The sequence below is a fragment of the Malus domestica genome, chromosome 03, assembly GCF_042453785.1.
Source record: "Malus domestica chromosome 03, GDT2T_hap1".
In the NCBI taxonomy this organism is placed as follows: Eukaryota; Viridiplantae; Streptophyta; class Magnoliopsida; order Rosales; family Rosaceae; genus Malus; species Malus domestica.
Genome location: NC_091663.1, coordinates 1815236 through 1831440, shown reverse-complemented (window position 1 = coordinate 1831440; position 16205 = coordinate 1815236). Strand labels below are relative to the sequence as shown.

The window sequence follows — 16205 nt, the reverse complement described above, 5'->3', positions numbered from 1 at the left end:
TGTATCTATGTTAAATTGATTGTCCTCAAATTTTCCAACAAAATTGATTGTCTTCAAAGTTAATTTGACACTTATCTGTATTTAGCACCACTTAACTGTGTTTGGATGAATGCCAGTACATTGCGTTACTAGACAAGGAGGCTGGTTGTTCCACTACAGATTTCACCAGAAGGATATATCGATCTTTGGTTGAACACTGATGATTTGTAAATTGTAATTTGCCTTCCTTTTCTTTTGCTTTCTTCATTTTGCCTTGTCTATATTTGCATTTATAATATCGGGTATTTTTTAACAGGGGAATGGCATATCCCCCTTGGAGAATTTCAGATCAGGGGAAGTGAGGATCTGTTGGAGACGTTGCTCAAACAACAGCGGCTCTCTGCCTCTCACACCATCTCGACGATCAAGTTTGAAATCTGTGGATCAAACACCACACACTCTAGGAATTCCTGCCCGGAGAAGGACCTCAGCAGCTATGCATCATCGATTGTCTTGCATTCCTGCCAGAAGAGGATTTGCCGCCATCTCTTTCTTTTCCGAGGATCACCAAAAAGTTTGTTCTTCTCTGAACAAGAGGTGTGCAAAGAATATGAATGGAAAAGATTGAGGCAATATAGTTTACATTCCTTGCAACTTTCATTGATGGAAATCAAAGTTGGAACTTTGAACCGCTTTTTGTTTTTTGTTTTTTTGTTAATTTTGTACTTAACTTTCAGCTATTACTTTCAAAGTGGAGATGACCCTCACTATCCAAGTCCTTTCAACTTCTCTCGTGTAAACGTTTGTACCTTTTCTTTTCCATCTTTTTGTTAAAGATTTGTGGTGGAGGTAGTTTCGAATCGTTTCACTGTGTTTCGCTCAAGTTTTGAGTTTAAACATTGCAGATCAAATTATTTATGAAGAGGGATTTAAAAAAAATAGATAAGATAATCTGTACTAAATTCATCTAAATTATGGATATAAAAACGGAAATTCGAACTTGGGTGTAAAAGAGAAAGCCCACTGCTCCATACTAGTTGGTGTAGCAAATTTGTACATATATTTTTTATCTTTTTAAAAAAGGGACTAGTTAGTGGCTTTGCCATGTCCACCCTTTCGAGGGCTATGACTCACAAAGGAGTTTCGGCCTTTCCCGACCACCATCGTGTGATTCACCAGCATCAAAAATCAAACTTGGAACTTGTGTGAAATATGGATCTAAAATTTGTTCCCAACCACTGAGCCACCTCGTAATAGTTAAATTTGTATGTACTGTACATAATCTTACAACACGCCCATACGAAAATATATACATTTCTAGCAGTCACTTTATCATCCTTGAGGTCCTCAAGTTGAGGAAGATGATTGGGAGGTTAAAAGTAAAACCGGGCATGGTGCCAAGAAAAAGCAGCAGCAGCAGAAGATGCTGACCAAATTACTCGGCAGCTCAGGCAATTGCCCTTCTGCCAATGGAACTTGTTACTCTTCTTAACTACAATCAATCTGCAAATTATCTGGCATAACAATTACGACAGAATCCTATACATAAAAAAAAACCTCTGCGCGTTTCAGTTCCATTTCGGCTTGAAAGGGTGTTGCCTGCTCAAGAAACTGTTCACAAACAGACCTTGAAAACCTGCAAGAAGAAACGAAAACCAATTATTACAAGTATTTTGGTTTTGATAGGCGGTAACTGAGGGCATTTTACATTTTGCAGAAGGAAAATTGCTCTTTTAACAACGAAACTGCCAGCATAAACGTAGTTTAGGAGACCGAAAGGGAAAAGGAGAAGGTAACATTACCTCTTCTTGACTGAAAGCTCATATTCTAGCTGATTGAAGAATATAACTGAACATAGTTTAGCACATTCCGCTGTTGTTCAATTGATGCTTTTGGGGCAAGAGGACTGCAAATGAGCATATTCGAACTTAGTCCAGCAGTACCTAAACATTGACTAGCCAAAAGGACAAAGCAGTAGCTACTAAGACCATGGCTTTAAACCATAAAAATACCTTCAGATATGCAGCAAAAGCTTTCCGGGGGGAAGATCGTCTCTGGGTCTATTCTATTCTGGGAAGAAGCAGCGAAAGCCAGGCAGTTTTTACTGTACAAAACAGAACCAATTTAGAGGAGTGCATCCGAGTTGACATTTCCAAAGGGTACGCAATCTATGCCATTCCTTAAGATACACATCGCTAAGATTATTGGGATGCTCTATAATTTGAAGATCATATTCCATCTATAACAACAATTGAAAAAAAAATACCTTGACCACGAAGGAATAAATTTACTATTTGGTATGATACTGTCGTCATCGTCATTCTCATCATCTGATTCTTTGTATGGAGAGATGTCATAAGACTGTTCTTGACTTGTAATGGCAACTGAATTCTTCATTGCTCTGTCTGAATTGCTCAGTACCTTAAATATCACAGGAAATGTCAGCACGAGGCTTTACAAACAAAGTAAAAGTGCACGAAACGAAAGTATGCAGTTCATGCATAAGAAGACTATCTAACGGTGGTTCATATTTGAGTTTCCAATACGTTACTAGTAGTTTTAACAGAAGATAAGTCTTGCAATTAGACAAGTGTAGCCTTCTTTCCTATATTGCGGTATAAAGATAGCAAAGGGGAAGGCCTCGTAATAGTTAAACTTAAAACCCAACAAGTTTAAAGGTCCTATGCAAACTACAATAACAGAGGATTATCACCATGCTCCAGCCTACACAAGTAAAAGCACTCAACATATGCAAGTAGATCCTAAGATATGGTGGGTATTGGTTGTCAAACAATCATTTGCATTTACCTCTGCTTGATATCCATAATTACTCGAGGCCTCGTGGAACTCTTCGTGGACAATACTTTCTCTTCCGGCATTGCTTATTGAAATCCTGGAAGTACTAGGCTTAGTCTCCAAAATATTTATGTTATTGTCATATCCCCTTTCTTCCTCCATTTTCTTATTTGCCATTTCATCCTTAGATTCCTTACCCCCAGGGCCTCTTCCATCCTACACAAGACAGCGCAATATACAACGTGATATCTAACATTGCAAAAAGATAGACATAATGAAATGAGGCAGACCATAAAGAATCATACAATGGCCTGGGTTTTCATTTCTTTCTCTACCTTTTCTGCAGGTAACTTGTCTTCATGTTCTCTCTTGTTTCTACGTGCTTCAATACGCATTCTTTTTCTTTCCTTCTCCTTCCTTTCTTCCTCTTCCCTTTGTCTCTTCTTTGATGCCATATCTGCCTCTTTTTTCTTCCTCTCTTCTTCTTTCCTTTTCTTCTGCAACTCCAACTGCTTCATATTCTCCTGCTCCATTCTTGACCGCTCAAGTTTCAAGGCTTCCTTCTTCATCTTGCGTTCATTCTCTTTCTTTTCTGCCTGACGCTTTGCAGCTTCAGCTGCCTCCAGGGCCTTCACTTTGACGTCCCTCTTCCCTGCAAGAAAACACAAATAGGTCAAAATACTGAATCAAGTCATTGGAGATAAAAAAGAAACAAAGAAAAATATCCCAGAATGCTCACAAGAATTCACAAGGATACAATAAAAAAACAAATGAATCACTGTCATGAGACTTTCAAATATGGAGTCACCTATAACATACTTATGGAGGACAATGGGGCAACTCTGCTTTCATGAGACTTTCAAATATGTACTCTAAATTTTACTTGATGATCCCAGACATTCATTGCTATTTTACTACTCCAAATAAAACATTCCCTAATTCAGTAAAAATAAAACCATCAGCCGTACTGTAACCCAGTTTAGACGTACAATTATGATCCACACTCAGAAAAACAATCACATGGAATATGTACATGTAATGCAAAATCCAAAGTCCAAAGGTTAAGATTACTAGTAAGAAATTACCTGTTACAACTGCAGCTGCTTGTTTCTGTTGAACAAGTGGAATGAAAGAAGTCATGCTGGACACAATATTGTTACGCTTCGGCTCCTGCTCTGATAAACTTGAACCACCTTTTCTCAAACTGGTTTTCCCAGATAATTTTGGTTTACTGAACCTTTTATGAAGTGATCTAGTGGTCCCCTTAATATCATTTGTTCCTTGTGACATGCTCAGGTTCTCCTTATTGTTATATCTTCTCTTGCTGCTGTTTTGGATTCCAAGCCTCTGTTTGAAGCTCTTATGAGTGCCTCTTAAGCTGAATTCAGTGTTCACGGAATCTAGACTAAGTCTATCTGCATATGGTTCAGCTTTAGAAACTGATGCAGGAGGGTTTGGAATCTCAGTAATGTCAACAAGTGGTACTCTTTGTATTGACCTATTTAATGCATTTGAAACACTTTCATCTTGGAAAGTATCAGCTGCCTCATCTGCATTCTCATTTTCTTCACTAATGCAGGGAAGCTCCAGATGTAAGCTTCCTCGCTTCCTTGAACTGCTAGTCCTTGAACCAGTTATATCCCAGAGTTTCCCAACTGGAGACAGATAAGGTTTCTTAGTATCCCAACCAGATTGACCACCATGATTTAAGAGGCAATCAGAATAGGACCTTCCATAAAACGCCTGGCCAACTTCCTCACTCGAGTAACTATGACCATCCTTTAATTGTTTGACAGCATCATTCATGGTCCTCATATCCACACCCTCTAGAAGCCCAGTTGGAACGGATTGGTAGAGATATGGAATTTTGTGCAACTTATTTGAAGCTGAAGAGCATGCTACTGGAGTTTGCATGCAAGCAGACTGGCACAGCTGCTCCAGAATGCTGGCATGTTCAATTGTAGTGCTTGGAAGGTTCCACTCGTCAAAGCTAATTCCCTTTCCAGCAATGCTTGTTGGTTCATCATCTGTTTGCATAACGAACCCCTCAAGCTCAGGCTTTCTATCATCCAAACCAATCAAATCCAAGGATTGGCCATGTGGAGATCCAAAATTGCTGGTTCCTCCAAGATCAAATCTCATTTCCTGCATTGCTCTTCCAGCGCAAGTCAAATGTTCAGCATTTCCTGTGGTAAGATTATCCTCCCGAGTTAGTGAAACAGTAGTCTCTTCCATGCACTGACTTCCTGAGTCAATAATAATGCTTGGCGGATGTGCTACTCCTGTTTCCTCCATCATACCAGTCTGCTTCATCAAACTTAGGATTGAAGCTTCAAATTCTCTATCCACGAAAATGAAAGGTGCATTACCACTTGTATCCCCGCATCCCAAGCTAATTCTACCCTGTCAGACGCAATCTTATGCATTAGAAAAGATCAAATAAAAGTAGACAAGCAACCTGTCTGATATAAGTGAACAAGTATGCGAAAAATCTCAAACAAAACAAGTCTACTAAATAGAATAACATAGATGTAAGGGCCATAGCTTAGCCAAGAGAGAGAGAGAGAGAGAGATCACTGCACAGCAAAAAAGTAATTACCTCTGTCATCTGTGCCTTAGGTGAAGATTCAGACCACTCTATCATGTGGTGATCCTCATTTTGATGTGTTTCTTCAACTGAGCTTCTGCTGATGATTGATTTTACAACATCCTCCCGAGGAATTGAAAGCCCTTGAGATTCTAGTACAGCCTTTGGACTATCTTCTACGCTTCCCAAGTTCCCACACATAGAATCTCTATTGACAGTGTAAAAACCCCGTTCTCTCAAGCCCAAGGAAGTAGGCTGGTCATCTACTGTTTTATGCTCAATCTTTCTTCGTTTATGCTGAGGGCATGAACCCTCCGTAATGAAGTGTACTCTTGCCTTTGCTTCCTTCTTTTGAAAACAGTCATTAGTGATATGAGAGTAAACCAATTCCAAGGATTGATTTGCAGGGTTAGACAGCCGAGGTGATATGCCAACAGAACCAATTCTTCTGGCATTACTGGCTGAGCCACTAACATTCAAAGAGCTCTCCTGTTGGCCAGATATTCTAGATTTTGTAATTCTACCAGAGGAGAGAGCAATGCTTCTTTCCTTGCTTTGAAATTCGCCTATTTTTCCCTCTTCCACTTCACAAGAACTTGTATCAGTAGGTTTGACTACGTTCAGTTCATCACTATATTCACCCTATCAAACACAATCTTATACATTATAAAAGACCAAATAAAAGTAGACAAGCAATTTGACGAGAACAATTAAACAGAAAATCTCAAATAAAACAAGACTGCTATATAGAATAACATAGATGTGAGGCCACCACTTAGCTGAGAGAGAGCGAGAGAGCTCACTGCATAACAGAAAATTAAGTACCTCTTCAATCTGTGCCTTAGGTGAAGATTCAGAGCTCTCTATCATGTGGCAGTCCTCATTTTGAGGCATTTCTTCAACAGGACTTCTACTGACAATTGATTTTGCAACATCCACCCGAGAAAGTGAAAGGCCTTGAGATTCTAGTATGGCCTTTGGACTATGTTCTACACTTCCCATGGCTCCACACCGAGAGTCTCTATTGCCACTTTCTAGCAACGTATTAGCAACTGCATCATTATGAACATCAGATGTCTCCATTACTGATGAGACAGCATTTCCATTCAAGAAACTTCTATCCTCCTCTGCAGGAGATTCAGATAAACCACTCTGGAGGTCCTTCCCTTTGATTGAAACTTCCGGATCCCCAAGAAAATTCATTGGCAGGGACAAGTTATGATTTTCTTGATAATTGACAGTCATTCCTTCTTCCTGTATATCATCAGCGTCCATCAAAGAAATATACCTTTTCTCTGATGATCTTCCCTGCATTCCCTCTTTAAAAGCAGGAGTATAACTTCCATTCCTACAGGATTCTTCCACATCATCAAAATTAAGTTGCTTGGGATTCACAAACACATTACAATCAGCAGGCTGCCTTGAGGCTAAAACTTCCACTCCAACTCTAACCCCAGTACCATCCAATTTTGATCCAGAACCTTCAACAGATACATCAGGATCAATTTCAGTTTCTCCACCAGTTACAGCTTTAACAAATTCACAGGTTTGAGTACAAGGTACCTCTTTGTACTGTGTACCCCTGTGAGTCATTTTTTCTGACAAATGCTTGCTTGAAGCAGCAGATCTGGACTGTGTACTCCTGTGAACCAAAGCCTGTGAATTGACCAGTTCTGACATTCCTTCAGTAGTACAAATAGTTTCTGCACTTGTCTTTGTACCAGCATAGTGATCTGCATCATTTTCCTTGTCTGAAGAATCTGTTGAATTCTCTGCACACAGGTCTATATCACATTGAATTGGAACAGACCTTCCAGCAGATATTAAAGTTCTCTGTGAATCGTGAGACTTGTTAGATGAAGAAGATGTTGACTGATTAATTCTTTGACCAGATATATTGGTGATAGCGTCTTTCGCTATTTTTTCAGTAATATGCACAGCTTGTGACCCAGTACTTAAAGGCTGAGGTGGTTGTGTTGACTTACCAGTGGAAAGATGGATTGTACTGCCATCACCCTTAACAGAAATACAGGAAGTATCTACCTTCGGATAATTGTTAACGTCATTTGGGTTCTGGGATGAACTTCTGGATCTTGTTATTCTGCCACTGTAATCACTGGTTACCTTGCTCCAGCTCTCCCCTACTATTGTTTTCGCTTCACAATTTCCATCAACAATATCACAAGATTTCACCACTTCCACCATTTCATCAAAATGTTTCGGTTGTAGCAATGAATTTCTGACACCAACTTCACTTATGCTGTTAGATGATTGCTCCAACTTGGACAATTCATCAAGACAATTAGGTTCTTGGCTAGCACTTCTAGACCTTGTTGTTCTCCCAGAGTATTCGCTGCGTCCCTTTTCCATGATAAAATGTTCACCTACTTTTGCTTCATTCTCTTGGCCACTATCATTAGTGATATAAGAGTAATTAACCAATTCCAACGGTTTATTTACATTTTTGGACTGCTGAGGTGATATGCCTCTAGAATCTGCAAGTGCACCGCCAAGTTTCCTGTCAATACAAACCGAGCCACTGACATTCAAAGAGCTCTCCTGATGACCAGAGCTTCTAGATCTTGTAATTCTACCAGAGGAGATGGTAGTACCTCTTTCCTTGCTTTGAAACTCCCCTATTTTTGCTTCTTCTACTTCACAAGCATAATCACTTGTATCAGGAGGTTTGACTAAGTTCAGTTCATCAACATGGTCAGACCGAAGGGAAGATATTGCACGCCCAATTGTTCCACCAGCATGCCTGATACCATTGTTCTTATCTTGTGAAAAGCTTTTTTTGGCACTTTTGCGAATTTCCAGAGCTTTTTGTCTGGATTTGGATCTCTGAACTCTAGCCAGTGATAGAGCTGGGTCATGGTAAATGTCAGAGGTTCTTGTATCCCTTTGATCTTCAGGAGATGAATTACCCAGATCCTCTTTTCTCTGATCTTGAGGAACACCGTTGTAGGAACATCCAGCATTACTAACAGGGCGCTGTGGCAAAATTAATACCCCATTTTCTGCACCTCTAGCCGGTGATAGAGCTAGATCATGGTAAATGTCTCTGATTCTTGCATCCCTCACATCTGTAACACTAGGATCCTCTTCTCTCTCCCCTTGAGGAACGCTGTTGGATACACACCCAGCATTACTTACAGAACACTGTGGCAAAACCAACCCCTTATCCCCAGCACCAAAACCTTTGTCCAAAACATGAAGTTCAGTGCACAAACCATTTGGTAGCTCCCCAGTGAGAGTCGTGGGAGCTGGCTTGTCAAATACAGAACAATGGCTACTAATAGGGATCACAGGCAGCGCTCGAGGGAGTGGAACTCCAGAATTCAACTCTTGTTTGTTCAACACTGTAATGAACAAATCAAAAGATAATTAATTCATGCGCATAAGCACAAGAACACTGTACATGCATAGCTACAACACATACAGCATACAGATGTGTATTTGTTATATTACTCGTATAATAGTCAGTTGATGCATCGTTCGAATGGCAAATGTATCACAAATAAAAAACTTTATAAGCAGCCAATATCACAAATAAAAAACTTTATAAGCAGCCAATCAAAGTATCTAACGCTCGAAATTACACGAATACATACGGACCACCAAAGTTCCATTTCTTCGTCATCTAAGAGCGTAATACCCACTAAAACCGAAACAAAAGAGCAAATATTTCGGTTGAAAGCAACAAACTCAATAACGCTATTCAAACGAAGCCCTCAACAAGTTCACAAATACATAATGCAATGTGCAAAACCTAGGTTTCGCTTCTTCCTCATCTAAAAACGCAATTCCTCACAAAACCTAAACAAAACAGCAAATTTGAAATCGGGCAGCAAAATTCAACATTTTTACCCAAACAAAGTGGAAAACCTAGGGTTTTAGAGAAATGATGAAAACGAAAAATCACTCTCAGGGACAGTTCAGTTGAAACTAATACAGAAAAACGCACGACAGAGTTGAACTGACGGAGATTGAAGTCGGAAAGTAGTACCATTGCTGGGTTCGGTGGAGGAGCAAAGCCAGGGAGGAGGGGCAATCCCGTCAATTAGGCATTTGGAGGCGAGGTGTTGCTCGAAGAGGAAGGTCCGCTGCTTTGCTTGGTTGACGATCCATTTCTTCCTGTCGAAGATCTTTACCAACAGCTCCTCCATCGTCGACGATGTCACACTTCGACCATGGATTCAGACTCACCGAGTTGCAGAGAGAGCTAGAGAGAGAGAGAGATTGGTGTTTTTGGAATGGACGGTGGGAGATGGTTGGCGTATTAGCGCGGCTTGGTTTTTCAAATTTTCGGGAAAGTGAGGAGTTTTGAATTGGGCGGGTTTGGGTTGAACTTACATTTTCAATGGCCCGGCCCAATATGTACCCAAAACCCAAGCCCACGACCCGCATCCGAAACTGCTCCCGGATTCTCCTTCTTGTTTGACTCATCGTTCCCGTCTTCTTCCCCAAACCCTCACTCTCTGTTCGACTGTCAACCAGAACCCTAAATCCCTCCTACTCCTTATTCCCGGACAAGGCTTCTCTATCTCTGCAACCAAACACCACTCTCTGGTATCATTTCTCAGTCCTCCTCCAATGCCGCCGAACGACGACGTTCGGTTCACTTCGTCTCCTTCCGCCAAAGTCCCTCGCTCTCCCGAAAATCGACACGTGGACCTTACAGTTCTGTTCGCCAGGACCAGAAACTCGTTCTCCCAACTCATCGACTCGCTTAGGATTCGTTCTTCTTTCCCAAAGTTCCCTCCTTTGCCCATCCTCTGCTCCGCTTCGCTATCGCTGACTAGGCACGCCGACTCAGCAGAGTCCGAGTGGCGAAATCGGAATGCGGACCGGGGCCGTTTCGTAGGGAAGTCGCCTCTTTTATGCTCGGCGTCGCTGGCTCTGACTCGGCCGGACGAGTCGACTCAGTCGCAGCAGAAGGGACACGCTTCCAGTCGGCACGATGAGGAGAGGGTTTTGATAAGCGAGGTGCTGGTGAGGAACAAGGACGGGGAGGAGCTGGAAAGGAAGGACCTTGAAATGGAGGCGTTGGCGGCTCTCAAGGCGTGCCGAGCGAACTCGGCGCTCACTGTGCGGGAGGTCCAGGAGGACGTGCATAGGATCATCGATAGTGGCTATTTCTGCTCCTGCATGCCGGTCGCCGTCGATACAAGGGACGGCATCAGATTGATCTTTCAGGTATCAACATTATATCTGCATTGTTGTGGAACTGAAGTTTTCTGTTTTTTGATTCGAATGAAGAACTTCGACCCGTGTCAGTATTTATTAATTAGAATTCGTTTTGCATTCACTTTTCGTTATCAAATTTATGTTTTGTTTGCTCTTTTACGAACCTATGGTAATTATCAAGCTGCTTATGCATTGTTGCATTAGGATTTAGGGTTGAATCTGTGTGTCTCGTGATCATTTCAGACGTTTCATTCCGCGACTTTAAACTAAATGGAGAGATTTGGCTCCAAGAGAGAAAATTGAAAATGGAGAGTTGGTATTGATCGATTTTTTGTAATTGTTTCGTAGGTGATAAAAACTCATGTCATGATCATGTATCGAAACATGTATCCCCTATGGCTTAACTATGACTGATAGTTTATATTATTTGGCTGGAGCTAGGTAAAACCAAACCAGGAATTCCAAGGGCTAGTATGTGAAGGGGCAAATGTTCTTCCAGCAAAGTTTCTGAAGGATGCATTCTGTGATGGATATGGTAGGTTTTTCTTCGATGCTCTTACATGGTTACGGGTGTGGGCATGCATACATTATTGAAAGATCATTTGTATCTCTCTGGTGGTGCCACTTTCATGACATGGGGGGCCTATATTGATTTTCGGTTTTGGTGTCAAGTTGTGCAGGAAAAGTTATTAATCTTAAGCGTTTGAATGAAGTAATATCTTCCATCAATGATTGGTACATGGATCGGGGCCTTTTTGCCATGGTTGGTTACTCTATATCAGCTTTCCCATTGATTTGTTATAATTTATTTTTATAGAAAAGGAAGATAAAGGATTAGGCTGTTAATTTTTTTTGTTTATAATTTCAAAATGTATAAAGTTGGAGTTAATTTTTGTAGTGCTGTAGAGTGTAGAATTGGTTCAGTGTAGGATTCTAATTTACATGTGTTTTCTCCATTATATTGTAGGTTTCAGCTGTTGAGATTCTCTCAGGTGGTATTCTTAAGTTACAAGTATCAGAAACTGAGGTGAATAATATCTCCATGCGATTCCTTGACAGGAAGACGTAAGCTCCTGCCTTTATTGAGTTTTCATTTACAGATAACCTTGAAATTTGAAGTTTCATGGAAAGGTGGCAACTACAGCATTTCTTCACTAATTCTTCTCTGCTCTTCTTAGGGGTGAACCAACCATAGGGAAGACAAAGCCCGAAACGATACTTCGCCAACTTACTACTAAGAAGGGCCAGGTACTTTTTTACATACAAAGCAATCATTTTTAATTTGATATTCAGGAACACTGTGTTTTACTTGTCGGGATTTCCTATGTAGGTCTACAGTATGTTACAGGGAAAAAGAGATGTAGAGACTGTATTGACTATGGGACTTATGGAAGATGTTAGCATCATACCCCAACCAGCAGGTGGAAAGAAAATTTTAGTTTTATTATTTTTTAGGCAAGTAATTTTGTTTGAAATTATATATTTCAGAATGTTAGGTGATTTTCAGTTTTTGTAATAATCAGCGCCTAAAATAAATTTGAAGTTGCAATGTGTGGAAACTACTGTTCTCTTGCTTGGATGGGAAGAGTAAATGGATGGAAGAAAGGTGGAAACATCTACTTCATTTAGCCTTACTTGAAGGATGGAGTACTTTGTAGTTTTAAATAGGAGTTAATGTGCAACAAGCCCTTTAGTTTTTCTATCAACAAGTGGAACTTTTCTGTTAGCGAGGGATAACAGTCTACTGTGATTGTCCTCATTTCAATAGGATTTTGTTAGTCTTGAATCCTAATAGTCCTATGAATGTGGTCATCCGTGGTAGACTGTTATCTCTCAACTTTCAACCCTTTGTAGGACTATTGATGTCCGACATTGGCATTTATGCTTGTGGCCCCATCTATATCCGTGGAAATGATGCTAATTATTTATACATGTTTTTGTGATGATATTGACTGATTGAATGCGTTTACCAAAACTATTGAATAATTGTAGATGCTGGTAAGGTTGATATCACAATGAATGTTGTTGAGCGGCCAAGTGGAGGGTTTTCTGCTGGTGGTGGTATATCAAGTGGGTAAGTCAAAGTAGTGGAGAATACAAATTGAAATCTTTGAGTTTGTGTTTCAGATTTTATGGTACAAAATATTTAACTTCTATTTATTATTTCCAGAATTACAAGCGGCCCTCTGTCAGGACTCATTGGAAGGTAATCTTACATGTAGTTTTCCAGTGTTAAATGCTTCGCTCTATGTCCTTTCTCCCTCATGCTCCATTCTTTTGTTCTGTTCCCCAGTTTACATGCTTAATCTTGATGACGTAGTTGGATGAGTTATTCATGATGTGTATGCATTAAATATATTTATCTAACGGAACTTGTCTACAAGCTACATCTGTGGCATAAACTATGTGTTAGGCAAATTAAGTTTGGGTTGATTAGATTCTAATTTGACTTTAAACAGAAATTGATAATTATCTAGTTTTGAACCTTTATGGATTGGAGTGTGTTAAGCTTTTAGACTATTTGCATCAGTCTGAAATCCTTTTGTTGACAGACTTTGACATGGGGAAGAGCCTAGGTATATGAAACTTAAAATGGTAAAGATTTAGGTGAACAAAACTTTTGGACTGATACTTGGAGGGGTATCTGTACAAGATTATGTAGCATCAGAGCTTACTAAAACTGGTTATGATAATTAAGCCTTGTGAGTTGATAGAAATACATCTGTGTGAGTATTTAACAATTTGCCTTTTAACATTTAGATACTTAGACTGTCTGGGTGCTTATCAGCCCTAACTGCTTAAAATGCTGGTGCTACATTTTTAACGTTTAAATCCCCTTGTATTATTTATATTCTTTGCTTTTGCAAAAATATTTATTCAAATATCTGATATCTAAGTATTTCTTTTTTTTTTCTTTTTGAAAAAAAAATGATCTATTAATAATTTAATATCAATGTTATATGAGTGTCATGTATTTCTACATAAAGATGCATGTGTCATCGTTCAAGTAGTTCTCGCTGGGCCCGTGTCATCTAGTGTTTCATTGGATTCTTAAGACTTAAGTTTTCCATAAGTTTTTTGTTTGTCTTGCAGCTTTGCATATTCTCATAGGAATCTCTTCGGAAGAAACCAAAAGCTACACGTTTCCTTAGAGAGGGGCCAGATAGACTCGATTTTTCGCATAAATTACTCAGATCCATGGATTGCAGGAGATGATAAGCGGACATCCAGGACCATAATGGTTCAGGTGATTTAATGTTAGTTTGTATCAAGTATGATCATCTTATCCTTCTAACAACTTCAAAATTCTCAATGGTTAGACCCTTGTCTGATTCTTCTTATGCTAGAATTCAACAACCCCCGGAACACTTATCCATGGTAACCAACTAAATGGTAGCAACTTGACCATTGGTCGTGTCACAGCGGGTATTGAATTTAGCCGACCAATAAGACCAAAGTTTAGTGGAACAGCTGGGCTTATCTTTCAGGTACTTGTGGGTTTAGCATCGCCCCTGTGGTTAGTTTTTCCGGTTTTCTTGGATGCCTTTTAATACTGGGTGGTAGTTGTAACTTGTGGGGTTCATTATAAGATTATGTTGACTTGATTGTATTTTATTTATACTTACAATCCCCTATTCTGGACTATTGTTCCAGCATGCTGGTGCTCGTGACGAGAAAGGAGATCCTATTATCAAGGATGTCTACAGCAGCCCTCTAACTGCTAGGTACATGAGTCTAAATTCTAAAATCAGATAATTCGAAACTAATCCAGTTTGGTTTCTTTGTTTATATTTGTCTGCGATCCATGTTTCTCATCTGCTGCCCTTTGTTTATCATTTTTGTGTTGTAGTGGCAATACTCATGATGATATGCTCCTTGCTAAACTTGAGAGTGTCTACACGGGTTCTGGTGACCATGGGTCGTCAATGGTTAGTCATCCTCAGTTTTCACAATTTTAACCCCCACTATTTCTCTCTCTGATCTTCCACTGTATTTTGATACCAATTTTGGGTCCTTTGCAGTGTGTTTTCAACGTGGAACAAGGACTTCCTGTTTTGCCTGAATGGTTGTATTTCAACAGAATAAATGCTCGTGCCAGGAAAGACGTAGAACTTGGTCCTACTCGTGTTCTTGTAAGGTACGACCATTCTGTATTTGTCACAGTAGGAGCAATCTATCAGAAAACATATCCTTCCCCCAATACTCCCCCACCTCGCTATTGTAATTGTATCTTTGAAGTGAAGCTAGTTATACTCTCATTTGGTGTTGACTTTGTTATGCTTTGCCCTGCAAGTTTGTCTGGTGGCCACGTGGTTGGTAACTTCCCACCACATGAAGCATTTGGCATCGGTGGAACAAATAGTGTAAGAGGTTACGAAGAAGGTGCTGTGGGCTCTGGTAGATCTTATGCAGTTGGCTCTGGAGAAATTTCTTTTCCAATGGTATGTGGTATAAACGGTCTTACAAAATTTCATACCGTATGCAACTGCCTTCCCTCCAATTATTCATGTAAATTTATACACTTGAAGAGAATTGATTCCTTGATCCGTCATGATGTCCCGGCCTGTTTTCGCAGATAGGGCCAGTTGGAGGAGTTATTTTTGCTGACTACGGCACTGATCTTGGATCAGGCCCCACCGTGCCTGGTAGGTCTCTCTTTAGTTTAACCTACTGTTCACAATTGGATCCTTGGAACCATTAAAGAACAATCTTATTTCATGATCGTTGATGCATAAATGTTCAGACTGTTCGCAGGAAATGTTCTTAGAGGTTGTTATATTCTGTTTTGGTCAGGTGATCCTGCCGGGGCTCGGCATAAGCCTGGAAGCGGGTACGGATATGGATTTGGCATCAGACTCGACTCACCGCTGGGGCCTCTTCGCCTTGAATACGCATTTAACGATCAGCATGCAAAGAGATTTCACTTTGGGGTCGGACATCGGAACTAGGGGCTTTAGGTTCCATGTCTTCTAATTCTTTTGTTATATATTTGGTGTTCAGGTTGCACATGCTGCTTTTCTTCACGCGGTGTTTCAATATTCATCGTATTATTTTCGTGTTTTGCGTTACACTTTACCTCACCAAACAACTCGGAATTAACTCGTCGGAAAATACGATATAATGGCAGGAAAACTATTAGTATTACTGCGCGCTTCTTAGCTTCCATTGCTTGAAGAATACCAATTATCCATATTGTCCCCTATGTTAGGTCCGCTTGCAATTGCTAGCGGGCGTCGGATATCAATCAATTCACTCAACCGACGTTGCAAATACCGATGCTAATGATAGCCGCTTTAGTGGCTGTCGGTCGTGATACAAGTGAATCTCGCAATGCATTAGTTACACGCGAGGATGATTGTAGGTCCTTAATATGCATAAACGGCTGACAGTCGCATACGCAATTGTGATTATTGGTAGCATAGCTTGTACGATTCTGTCTCGTTATGCATGGCCTTCCTTCTGTATTATTGAAGGTCCCACCATTGAAATGCGACTTTGAATGACATTCATTCATCCACCCTCTCTACTAGTACTCAAAATGCATATGGGAACTAGAAAGTAGGATCTAGGTACTAAATTGGAGTGATGTGGGCAGCCATACGGCTCAGAAATTGCAGCAAATTTGTTTCCCTCCATTTATGTTCCTTTGTAC

The 16205-nt window shown here is 40.2% G+C and overlaps 2 protein-coding genes and 1 long non-coding RNA gene across 3 annotated transcripts; 2 read left to right on the top strand and 1 right to left on the bottom strand.

Moving 5' to 3' along the window:
- The first annotated feature begins 84 nt into the window (after nucleotides 1-84).
- On the top strand, nucleotides 85-619 carry LOC139194006 (uncharacterized). Its single transcript, XR_011578665.1, has 2 exons — nucleotides 85-213; nucleotides 296-619. It is a non-coding gene; the product is annotated as an uncharacterized lncRNA (long non-coding RNA).
- Nucleotides 620-1180: 561 nt separating this feature from the next.
- On the bottom strand, nucleotides 1181-9646 carry LOC114823847 (uncharacterized). The gene is made up of 10 exons (XM_029099379.2): nucleotides 9372-9646; nucleotides 6188-8724; nucleotides 5375-6004; nucleotides 3861-5178; nucleotides 3111-3427; nucleotides 2788-2991; nucleotides 2246-2400; nucleotides 1992-2083; nucleotides 1782-1885; nucleotides 1181-1615 (listed from the first exon to the last, which is right to left on the bottom strand). Exons 1-9 carry the CDS (start codon nucleotides 9529-9531, stop codon nucleotides 1839-1841), a joined length of 5460 nt encoding a protein of 1819 aa, XP_028955212.2. The 5' UTR covers nucleotides 9532-9646; the 3' UTR covers nucleotides 1181-1615; nucleotides 1782-1838.
- Nucleotides 9647-9824: 178 nt separating this feature from the next.
- LOC114823848 (outer envelope protein 80, chloroplastic-like) lies at nucleotides 9825-15697 on the top strand. The gene is made up of 16 exons (XM_029099381.2): nucleotides 9825-10561; nucleotides 10994-11087; nucleotides 11233-11315; nucleotides 11520-11617; nucleotides 11731-11800; nucleotides 11883-11973; nucleotides 12545-12626; nucleotides 12723-12758; nucleotides 13646-13799; nucleotides 13900-14040; nucleotides 14207-14277; nucleotides 14403-14481; nucleotides 14575-14690; nucleotides 14847-14994; nucleotides 15129-15198; nucleotides 15347-15697. The coding sequence occupies exons 1-16, from the start codon at nucleotides 9959-9961 to the stop codon at nucleotides 15499-15501; spliced, it is 2091 nt and encodes a 696-aa protein (XP_028955214.2). The 5' UTR covers nucleotides 9825-9958; the 3' UTR covers nucleotides 15502-15697.
- The last annotated feature ends 508 nt before the right edge of the window (nucleotides 15698-16205 follow it).